Below are 12703 nucleotides of genomic sequence, written 5' to 3'. Positions count from 1 at the left end.
GGATCAGTCATTGGATTTTTTGAGCCATATTTTTCACGAGGTTTCTTTAGAAGCCATTAAATCATATTTAATAGTCTGCACTGCATCCAGGGAATCAATCTTAAGAGAGGTTCTATAGTCAGTGACAAGTGTATCCATTAAGTTGAATGCACTTTCCACTAACGGGCCATGGAAGCAGCTAAGGCAGGCTTTGACCAATTTAGCCAATGTAGGATACTTATAAATCATTTGTGAAATCATCTTTTAAATTAAAAACTTTAGACCAATATTTATGAATTGTACACTTGACTTGATTTCCACTTTCATCAGATGTGTAGAGCATTTCTTTGGTGATATCAATATCACTCTGGTATAACCTTATTTCAGCTTCTACTTTTGACTTTTCATTATCATTACAAATACGGGACATAAAAGATGATAATTTTTCAAAAGCTAATATTGTACTGGTTTTACCTCTTAGCTCTGGATCTAATGCTGTAAAACTAATTAGATATGAATTTTTAAGGGGTAATTTCTGTTTCATATGCTGTGCTGTATTAGTATAAGCTTTCATCAGAGAAATTTGGAATTCTTTTGCTATTGGATGATTTTTTGATAATTTCTTCAGGAGAGTGGAAGCTTCTGCACCAGTAAATATTACTTTGCTAGGTAGATGGAATTCTGGATTTGTGACATCAACCTTTAATAAATCATTATAAGATGTGCACTCTATATTTTCTGGCTTCATAAAAAAAGAGAAAAATTTTGCCATCAATTTATAAATACTGGAATGTATTAAATGAAGCATTGGTTTTTTTTGTTTCAAATAATTTAATATATGTGTTGAACTCTGGTAATACTGCTGAATATAATGCCATATGCAATAAAGTTTTATTTTGCATAACAAATAACCCATTTAGTATTCTTTTTTTCCGAGCTAAAGCATCCTTTGTGAGTTGTTGGGAATGCAAGCAAAAATCCACCCCTTCAACAATTTTTTTCTGAGCTGCAGAAATATTTCTTTTATTGTATACAGTTTCAACATAAGAAAAATAATCCCCTTTATCAGTTTTATCCAAGTAGTGAAAATAAAATGCAATAAGAGCATCCCACAGATCTTTGATTCTTTCTAAAACACATAAAATGTACACCCACCTATGGTCTGGTCTCTTCAAGGGCTTAAGTTTTTTAATGGCAAGGGATTCACAGATTTTGAAAAAATTTTCTCTTTTACAGCAGCTTTTCATATCAAAATAGATGTCATCAAACAAATCTTCTAAGTATCTATCAAAACATGAAGCAAATTTTTTTTTTTGCACAGTTATTAGCTGTGTGACATGTGTCACCATCAATATCTAATAAGTGGGGTGCTTTGTTTGATCGTAGTCTGGTTTCAACACCCTTTTTTTTTCCACGCATGATGTTACACAAGTCCATTAATACACTAATTAAGTTTGCCCATGGAATATTATTATCTTCAATAGTATTAACAACTGCTTTAAAGACAGCTTCTGAATTGCAAGATTCCATCTTTAGAGATGCAAAATGATGAACTACAACTTCATTTTGATTGTTGTCATAAAACTGCACCAATATTGCCAGTATACTTTCTTGAGCATTGCTAGTACTTTCATCCAAATTTAGAGAAAATGGAGTCTCCTTTAACGTTTTAATGATATTTTCCTTAATAGTTTTTACGAGCCCATATTTCATCTTATAACATGCAGTAGTCCTGGACATTCCCAACGAGTTTAGTGCCGTCTGATCGCGGCTCAACTGTTTGCAGAGTTCAATTAAATTGGGAGCTACATTGAAAGAAAGAATTCTCGGCGATAAACAAAGTTATTAATACCTCTTGGCGTGCTTTTCTTGTCACTATATCCAATGGCCGAGCATCAGTCTCCAGTAAGTCATCAGTATTTTTTGAATTAGCATAATTACTTAAAGTCATTGAATGTCTAATGCACTTTGAATATTTTATGTGTGTCACAGTTTTAGAATGATTTGTGAAAGCCTTGAATCCTTCCCCACCATACTTCAGCAGTGAGTTACAAAAAATTCAATATGCTTGTCCAGCAACATTTATTTTCTTGCACCATGTGCCGATAGTATCCCCATTACCATCTCTCCGTTCAATTCCACCTAAATGCATTCCGGACACCTTCTTCTAATTGTATAATATCACTACTTATATTGAGAAATTTCATAGTGAAATTCTCTTGCGTATATAAATAAAAAAATATTTCAATAAACGAAACGAAAAATTTACACGTGCATCAATAAATGAAACAAAAATTTTACACAGTGGAGAAAAAAAAGTTGAGAAGCGATCAATGACAAATAGCTAATACGGCGAAAAATCCCCCTTCTCTACTTACTGCCGCTACGCCAGGAGAGATAAGACCTTTGAACCCAGAGGTCACGTGATCGCACATCTGGTCGAACGAAGTCTCTCCCTTTTTTTTTCTGCCGCGCCTACTTGCCGAAAAGAATCCAGAAGAGAATGTCCGAGAACCAGGGGAATGAGTAGTAACTCGCAATAAGGAAAGAGCAAAAAAGAAGTTTTTTCCCCCTTTTCACGCATTATCACTGCCTTTGGAGAAAGAAAGGAAAAGTTTTCTGCTTTCAAAGCAAACAAAATTACCCAGATCAAAATAAATAATTCATTATTATTCCTACTTCCTTTTGAACGACGATCTCCGGAATTTCCGGGTATCGAAGTTCAAAATCCCCGGAATTCCGGGGTTCCCCCGGAGCACAAACACCCCTGACGTTCTCCACTCTATTTTTCATTTGCCATTATATGAAAACTCCTTTTTCTTGTTATCTACACAATGAAACTTGATGAAAGTGGAATGTTAGAAAGATATTTTCTTTGGTTATTACAAATATTAATTATGCTTTATTAAAAACGCCTTCCTGTTTAATAATTAAAGACAAAAATTAAATATAATAGCTCCAATTTTCAAAATACATCCACTTTGTTTTTATTGAAGATATTGGCAGCATAAGATAACTGGAATCATATTAAATTATGATGTTTGCACAGGAGAAATATTATGAACACATTATTTATAATTCTGTTTAACCTTCTAAAACCGGGCCGAAATTCTCATAATATAGCATTCAGACCGGCGCGATCCAAAACAGTTTTGCCCCCTCTTTGACATTTTCCTAATGAGAAAAATCGTTAGTCCCCCTCCATGGATGAAGTAAAATTTACAAGTTTGTCGGACGCTTACGTCCCATAGTAGAGGGGTTGCTAGATTTGCAATTTTTTCGATGATTATATTGCTTTCATTTAAATGAAGTTCTAAAAAAATAATGCATAAATAAATATACAGTACTGGATGCATATCCAGTGCACAATTTATTTAGAACAAAATGTATGCAATGTTTATATTTTACTCACTATTTCTAATCAATCTTGTAAATAATTTGTGAATATTTTAATCAATCTTGTTTTCTAATCAATCTTGTTTTTACTCTTCATTTATATTCGCGTATTCTCGTATTAGAAATTAGAAAGTGAGAACAAAATTTAACAAAATATAGTAAATATGGACTAGATTTGTAAGTCTGCAAGCTGGAATGCGATTTTTAATAACATATTTTCATTAATAAAATAATGGTAATGATTAATTTAATGAAATAATAATAATATTTATTGCCATTAGATGATTAGAATGAGATTCAATACAATTAGATTTTGAGATGAACTTACAGCAATAATAAAGCTTTAGATAACAATAACAGAGATTTAAATCTGCTTTTTTGATAATTTTGTTATTATAATATAAAAATCAAAATCCGAGATACATTGGTTGTGTTTAATCATTTAACTTTAACAAATATTACATTGGACTATCAGGCAAAGAAGGTATATCTTTAACGAGAATTTTTCTTTGTAAAATCGGCTTTTGTTTATGTTAGCAGAGAAAAAAAACCCATGACCTATACATGCAATCATCAAAAGAATTTTGAGAACAGTTTTAAATGTTCATGAAGAATTAATTATACATCAATTTCTTTTCATAGGTAGAAATTTCGTCTAAAACCATCGTTATATCCAAAGGTTGAAGTCTATTTCATTTTCAACGAATATTCTATTTGCACATAATATATTTTCTTATTTTAGAAAGAGTAATCTTTCACGTTTTCAAAAGAATAAGGAAATACTGGGTGTTGATGCAACGTAGTAAATCTGTTTTTCATATTTCTTCCAGTAATGAAAACGATTACCCTGGAATATTTTCAAAGCAAAATTAAGAAAACCATTTAAGCCAAATTTTGCATAAAGTATCTTCTCGTGTATTTTTTTATTTAAAGTGTGGAATTTTCTCTTTGAAAATATCAAAAATCATGAACGGAGCAAAATTAATTCATGAGAAATAACTTTGAAATGCAATAATTCCATCGTAATATTAAGCGGTAAAGGTGGCTGAACACTTGTAGCTCGCTTGGGTTTGAATCCCGGCTAAATAGTTGGATTCACGGTTTTTGTGTTACGTAAATGCAAGCCAGCTTCTCTTAGAAAGTCCTCCGCGAAGGCATAACTCCCCTTATACAGGTAATTGTTGTGTGCTTTGATGTAATTCATTAAGCGAACAAAATTAATCCAATCAAACCCGAAGAACGGGTTGATTACATGTGGAGTTTTCCCACCAGGAACGTAAATGCGAGCAATTTTCTCTTAAAAAGGTTTACACGAAAGCATCCCTCCCCTTAAGCAGATAGCGTTCGCATGCTTTTCCGTAATCCAATCCTAATTTTCATACATTTAATAATAAGCTGACATACACCTTATTACAGACAAAACAACAAACTTTTTTAAAGATATTTTTTTATTAACTTGTCTGAATTCTCTTTATCTCTTGAGGAGAATAAGAATTTCAGCAAATAAAACTGGCCGAAATTTTATACAATGTAACTGATGTTTTGATTCAATTTAGAAGTAACGTGAGCTTTACTGATATTTAAATACTTTTTGGCAGATCTCATCCTAAAAGAAAGTCTAAAGATAAATTGATTTTATTTAATTTACAATCATTGAAAATCATTGAAAGCAATCACTGAATGAATGAAAAATCACAAAAACTATTATGCATACAATTGTCTCTTATTTATCTCCTGATAAATCAGACAAAATTGCCTACATAATAGAAGCACTTTGAAAGAGTTAACAGTTCTTAAGGGTTTTATGCACTCCACAAAAAAATGTCAAAATAAAATCTTATTATTCATAAGTATGAAAAGGAAGTAAACGATAAAAGCGGTTTTACCTATTTTCTAGAAGGGCATTAAATCTAAAATATTAATCTATTCTTATTTGTTATGATTAAAAAACATTAAATATGGTAAGTTTAAAAAGCGTGCAAAATCGCTGACGTTTTAATCATAGCAAAAGTCAGTACTAAAAAAATTAGCATTAAAATTATGAGACAGATTGAGAAAGAGATGGCCTCTATTTGATTTTCAAGTATATTGGTGTGAGACGAAACCTGCGGTTTTTGCCAAAATGTAGCCAAACTGATAAGAAGAGGGAAATAATGCATAGCCAGTGGCTACTCTGAGCAGCGACAATGGACCACCCAGAGATCTACAGATAGGCGATTCTCTAAAATGGGGAGGGCATGGATGGTACGACAGTTGTACCAATGCCGGTGTCTGAGAAAGTCATTCTCCTGGTACAACTGCTGTACCAGCCGGCTTCAGAAAGTTAAGGTAACAGCATTTCAATTATTTCCAAAACAATATTTTTCCTGACATAAAAAACTGCAAATTTTGAAATTATATATCCTGGCCAATATTTGTCCAATGGGGAGTCAAATTTCTTGTATTTTTATTTTCTCATAACATGTATAAAACTTTCCCAAATGTAAGTATAGGAACTGGAAGATCACATTAAAAATTAAGTTTTGTTATTTGCCCAATATTAATTTAAAAATTTTACAATGCCAAAACATGAATATTTTAATCATTTAAGCATTCAAAACATTTCTTTAACTGGAAGTATATGACTATGACCAAAGATTGCAAAAATAAAGGCCAGGTAAGGGAGGTATATATATATTGACAAAATGTAAGAAATTTAGAACCAATTCCATAAAGACCTAAAAGTGAAATTCAATTCAAGAAATGTGAAATACAAAAACCTCAAAAACTTAACCTTAACTTGAGATAATTTTATTTTTAAATAATTTGTGATATATATATATGTGTATATTATATACATCACAGAAATGTCCATTTTAAACATTCTGGGAAAGAAAAAAACAAGTCAACATGAATATACACCTGGAAATTGGAACTGATACATAGGGGCTGGTGGTGATGACTGCTGTGCTGCAGTGATCAATGCGGGAGAAGACGGAGTAGATGAGTTACAAGAGGATGTATTCGATGAAGAATCATGAGCAGGAAAAGCAGAAAGGCTAATTAACTGCTGCTGCTGCTGACGGACCATATTGGCTGGACTTGCTACATGAGTTCTTGAGACCATAGGAGAGCGATTTTCTACAACAGAAAAGAAATACCTTAAATAGTGAGTGCTACTTAAAAGGATAAAACTATTCATAAGAATCAAAATAGGAACGAAAAATAATAATTTCTTTTAGGTGCTAACTTTTCCACATTAAAAAATTAAGTTGAATTTTTTTTTTTTTTTTTTTTTTTTTGTTTTTGTTTTGAATGAAATAAATTATTCTTTTATTTCAAGAAAGCAGTCCTTTATCCAAACACACAATAAAAGTGCTGCCTGACTGACTGTAAGAAATTATGGATAAAATTTTAGGGGGTATGTATAGCAAGTAAAACAGCAAGCATGTAGGGGGGATGTAGATGATCAGTCAACTGAGAATTAGCTTTTGGAATGCTTATACATTTGGAACTTAATCATGCTCCTTGCTAAATTAGTAGAACATTTACATGCTTGCTTCCTAAATGAAATAAGGAACTAATAATAATAAATAAATAAATTTTGAATTACTCCTCCAGTAGTGAAGCTCACAAGCATAAAATTTTGCAATTGCATTACTTCCCAGTATGAGAGTGTTTATACAATCTCTTGATAAAAGGATGATAAAGACTTTTAAAACTCTCTAACTGATTTATAGCAAGAGTTATAAAATAATGAATAAAGGAAAAGGATATGCATCAAATAATAAACAAAAATTTTTAATTTGCTTAACGCTTCACATCTGATTGCAAAGTGGAACTAAAATACAGATATCTAAATTTTTTTAACTGCTTTTAAAAAGTAGAAACTTTTAATCTAATAACATAAATGGAAAAAGAAAATTATACTGATAATTTATTAAATGAATGACTGAAATTGATATCCAAATTTCAAAGAAAAAAAAAAGAAAAAAACTATAAAAATAAAATACGTTGCAAAGAAACTAAAATAATCATGAATCTCCTGAAAAAGCACCATAAAAAAATAAATAAACAGAAAAATAAATAAAATAATAATAATCAAAAGGAGCATTAGATACTCTGAGAAAAATTTCTGAATGCACAGCAGCATTTCAAAGTCTTACTATATATTTTATGACATAAGAAGGCATAGACACCTTGCATCACATAGATTTAGAAAATTCTCTCACTCTGCATTTAAGAGAAATTTTCAATGTATAATTATGTAAAATAATTTTAATACATCATTTGTTTTAATAAATGAAATTATACCTCTAGCATGTCAAGAGTAGCATGTAGCTATTTCTTCTAGTTATATCAATAAAAATATTACAATAAGCTAGTGCAACTTTGCTATTTCTCCTATGGAGTATACCAGTGGTTTCAAACTTGCAGGCCCCCAGAGCAATTTTATGCGGATCATGAATACATTTCAGTATGAATTTGTTGCAATGATTTCAACTATTTGAAGTCTGAGTTTATATTACTTTCATTAACACTAAAAATGAACGTGAATAAAGCATCAGGAAATCTACAAATGGAACTAATTAGTTTAGAGCGAAATATAAATCTTATTCAAAGACCTTGAGGACATAGATTTTGATTAATTTTTATTTATTCTCGTGAAAAGATAAAATTAGCATTTTGGCATTACATTAGATCCCTAATTATTCTCTTTTGGGCAGCCAAAAGAAAATGATTACTACTACAAAACACAGCTAGCTTGCTTGAGGTTCTGTTACCAGGGACTGACCAGATTCTAGAATGCAATATAAATTAATGCGAGTTATCAAATGGAAGAGAAACATAATAATGTGAAATTTAAAACTGCTTCCTCTCTTCTCCCAAAAACAGCAATCTTTGTTTGGCATAGATTTTTGATAAAACTCTATTCGAAAACAATCGGACATTGGTCCCTCTTCATCAGAAGCAAAAAACCTGAAGGTTTTTAAATTTTTGTTACTTAGTGCTTTGAAAACACTATATTTAAAATTATATTACTAGATCTTGAATTTTACCTATACTACTATATCTTGACATAATGTTTTGATTTAACTACACTAGAATTTAAATGAATTAATTATAAAAAGTATTTTATGATATTGTGAACATACCATCATTCCTTATCGTTTGAACAAATACATCAACTAATTCATTGGGCAATCCACAAGATGGAGGCACTTTACTAACACACTGTTTATGAGCTCGATACCTAGTTTAAAAAAAAAAAAAAAAAAAAAAAAAAAAACTCTTTTTTAAAAAATAGAAGATAAGATAGAATTAAAGATAGAGCTTTTTTATTTTTACCCGATACTTGCATAGCATAAGAATCAAAAGTAACACTTAAAAGTTTATAACATACATTTGCAAATTAAAAATATAAGTACAGATATTTAATCTTACAGCAAAAAATAATGTCAAATTATATTAAATAGATTCAAATGCAATGAATTCAAGGTTTACTTTATAATAATTTAAATGTTGATGATTCTCAAATAATAATTTTTAGAATAAACTGAGAATTAAATTTTTTAGTAAAATATGTTAGAGGTTAGTTAATTATCATCTCAGAAAATAAATAAAATAATGTTTTAAATAATATATATATATTCCTACAACACGTGAATATTAAATAATAATAAAACAGCAACTATAGCATATTTAAACCCTAACATTTATAAATAATACGCTTTCAACACTTCCCACATCATTCATCCTCTAATAGTACAAAAATTCATTTTTTTTTTTTTTTTTTTTTTTTTTTATGTTCTCACAGAATTTAAAACTTATTTATCCAAAACGTGTGATTTTTTAGATACATGCATACATATATAGTCCCATTTCAAGTAATCCAATGGATTTATAAAGTAATTAGAAATGTTTTATAAAATTAATGAAAATTTTTTAAGCCAAAATTTTGTTATGGCTGAAGGTCAAAAATAAGCATATCAGTATGATTTAATGCATCTGAAAATAAGTATGAAATTAATAAATGCATTATTTTGTTTTTGTATACTGAATACAATTCCTACAGAATTCTCTTTTTATAAAAAAGAATTATCTTCTTTTTCTTTGCTTTGGGGGAAGGGTCAGAATTTTCGAGTGAACTATTATAATTAAAATACACTGAAATAGTTCATCAGCTAAGTCTGGATACAGAAAAGCAGGGATTGTTGTAGAAGAGAGAATTCAATTGATTTCAATATTTATTCCTCCCCCTTGATGAAGTAAGATTGAAGTTGATTGAGTTCCTCTTCTGTTTTTGTTCATTTTCTTTAAATGTTCATTAATTTTTTTAAATGGGGTTTTGCTTGTTTAATTCTTTGTTGCAAATATTTGGAATGTATTAATTATGAATTTCAATTTTTGATCTTTGTCAAATATTAGTTCTAAATTTCCTACTTTATGTCTTTAATGACAATTTTTTCTGCCAGCTTAATGCGTGAAAATACTAGGCATATTTATATTTGGTTAAAAAAAAAAAAAAAAAGTTTTGTAATTATATATATATATATATAAGATAAAAAAATATGAAAGCAAACTTCTAATTTTAATTGGCTATACCTTTTTTTATTTAATTTGGAGACTTACTTTTTCTATCTTAAAAATAGCGCTTTAAGTCTAAACTGTCATTCAAATTAATCATGCAATCCTATGTAACGCTTAATGAAGATACCTCTTGCCCAATCAAATAACTGTAAACCAAAACCTTTTTGCTTGGAATTGAAACTTTTTGACTCCCTTCTTGTTTTGAATTGCTATGCCTTTTATCACTTACGCTTTCCTCCTGGCAAGAAGCTCCTCATTCATGCTGCTGCTTACTTGTCTAAGATGATGTTGTACTTTAAAACCCATGTCCATGGAAATTATTATATTCAAATATGATTTAAAAATAGCTTATCTACAGAAAGATGATCTGATGTGAATTATCCTGCAATAAAATTATTTTTCAAAACAGCCATATCCGGAAGTTTTTAGTTTATGCATTCATCCTTCCAACAACATCTTTCCAACAACCATTCTATTCATCCTTCCAACAATTTCCAACTAGTGTCTTCGGAGGCCAGAAATTAAAGTACCGGATTCCTTCATCTATGCATTAAAACATGACATATACACTGAAGTGACAAAAGTCATGGGATACCTCCTAGTATTTTGTCGGTCCTCCTTTTGCCTAGCGAAGTGCAGCAACTCGATGTGGCATGGACTCAACAAGTCGTTGGAAGTCCCCTGCAGGAATATTGAGCCATGCTGCCTCTATAGACGTCCATAATTGTGAAAGTGTTGACGGTTCAGGGTTTTGGGCACGAACTGACCTCTCGATGATGCCCCATGAATGTTCGATGGGATTCATGTTGGGCGATCTAGGTGGCCAGATCATTCGCTGGAATTGTCCAGAATGTTCTTCTAACCAATCGCAAACAATTGTGGCCTGGTGACATGGCGCATTGTCATCCATAAAAATCCCATCATTGTTTGAGTATGTGAAGTCCATGAATGGCTGTAAGTGATCTCCAAGTAGCTGAAGGTATACATTTCCAGTCAATGATGGGTTCAGTTGCACCAGAGGACCGAGTTCATGCCATGTAAAAACAGCCCAGACCATTATGGAATCACCACCAGCTTGAACAGTGCCTTGTTGACAACTTGGGTCCATGGCTTTGTGGGGTCTGCACCACACTCGAACCCTACCATCAGCTTTTACCAACTGAAATCACGACTCATCTGGCCAAGACACGGCTTTCCATTCGTTTAGGGACCAACCGATATGCCCACGAGAGTCGCTGCAGGCGATGTCGTGCTGTCAGTAAAGGTACTCGAATCGGTCTTCTGCTGGCATAGCCCAAGGAAGACAAATTTCGCCGCACTGTCCTATTGGACACGTTCCTCGTACGTCCCACATTGATTTATGTGGTTATTTGATGCAGTGTTCTTGTCTGTGAACATTGACAACTCCACGCAGACGTTGCTGGCCTCGTTCGTAAAGTGCAGGTGGTCGGCCACTGCGCTGTCCATGGTGGGATGTTATGCCTGAAATTAGATACTCTCGGCACACTCTTGACACTGTGGATCTCGGAATGTTGAATTCCCTAACGATATCCGAAATTGAATGACTCATGCGTCTAGCTCCTACCATTCTGCGTTCAAAGTTTGTTAATTCTCGTCGTGCGGCCATAATCACGTCAAAGCCTCTTCACATGAATAACTTGAACACAAATAAGCCCTGCCAAAGCACTTCGCATTTATACATTTTCCATGTGATACTACTGCTATCTGTATATTTGCATATTGCTATCCCATGATTTTTGTCACTTCAGTGTGTATATATATATATATATATATAAAGCATCTGAAGTTAAAAGTAAATTGGAGTCAAAGCAAGGCAATTCCTCAGCAATATTAATAATTGCAACCGAGTATAAGAGGTTTAACACAATATCTAAAACAAATCAAAATTAAAATAAGAATTCATAGTAGTACAAACTCTAAAAATAAAAAATGCAAAAAGAGATATAAAAGATAATAAAAATATAAAAATTAATCTCCTTTATTTGAAACTCCAATTCAGAACTATAAGGGGAAAATAAATTAAAGCTTCATAAAACAAGATTACCGTAATTTTCAGAAGAAAGGCCGCATCAGCGTAAACGCCGCACTTGAGAAAAATGTCGGGAAAAAAATTAAAATTACACAGAAACGCCGCAATAGATTAAATTGCGCGAGACATCGTCGTGTGCCGTATGGATGCAAAAACTCAACCTAAGTCCTGATATATGACATACCAGTTAAGAAAAATGCATGCTTAAAAACTATCCAACAAGTACTTGTACCCAAACTGATGGGATCTGTATCAGGCAGGTGGAGTCGCGTCCGCCTTTGAAAAAAATTGCAGAAAAGGCAGGGGTGGAGAGAGGATAGAAGATTCATTGAATGGCAGAGGAGAAAGACTATTCAAACTGATGAGAATGTTGATTTGAAAGGGGGAAGAATGTTATTGTTCTGAGATCTCGTTTAGGGTGAATAAGACAAGTAGGTCCATTCAAGGGAAAGAATGTAAACAAAATAATGTTCACAAAAAGCAAATGAGTGGTCTTTTGTGTGGGAACAGCACCAGTCTATGCACAATGACAAGCCATCCAAACTATGTACAATGACCATCATAGGAAATATTTTATTTTTAATGCACCTAAACGCCGCATGGGTAGAAACCCTGCACCCGCTGAAAATTTAAGTTTTAAACACGTAAACGCTGCGGCGTTTCTTCCGGAAATTACGGTAATATGTTTCGTTCTCCTGGTTCATTTGA

At 32.0% G+C, this 12703-nt stretch overlaps 1 protein-coding gene across 1 annotated transcript in view; it reads right to left on the bottom strand.

Moving 5' to 3' along the window:
- The window catches only part of LOC118198081 (kinase suppressor of Ras 2-like), an 87438-nt gene that overhangs the window by 43656 nt on the left and 31079 nt on the right, over nucleotides 1-12703 (bottom strand). Inside the window, exons 8-9 of the mRNA XM_085812039.1 lie at nucleotides 8511-8608; nucleotides 6277-6495 (exon numbers count right to left, since the gene is read on the bottom strand). Of these exons, the coding sequence (XP_085668165.1) occupies nucleotides 6277-6495; nucleotides 8511-8608 (317 nt within the window). The remainder of the gene's footprint in view (nucleotides 1-6276; nucleotides 6496-8510; nucleotides 8609-12703) is intronic.

This window comes from Stegodyphus dumicola, chromosome 2, assembly GCF_044657685.1.
Source record: "Stegodyphus dumicola isolate Sdum_Otavi_A_Nest chromosome 2, ASM4465768v1".
Lineage (NCBI taxonomy): Eukaryota > Metazoa > Arthropoda > Arachnida > Araneae > Eresidae > Stegodyphus > Stegodyphus dumicola.
The sequence above is the reverse complement of the archived record's forward strand: the minus strand, read 5'-3'. Positions and strand labels throughout refer to the sequence as shown.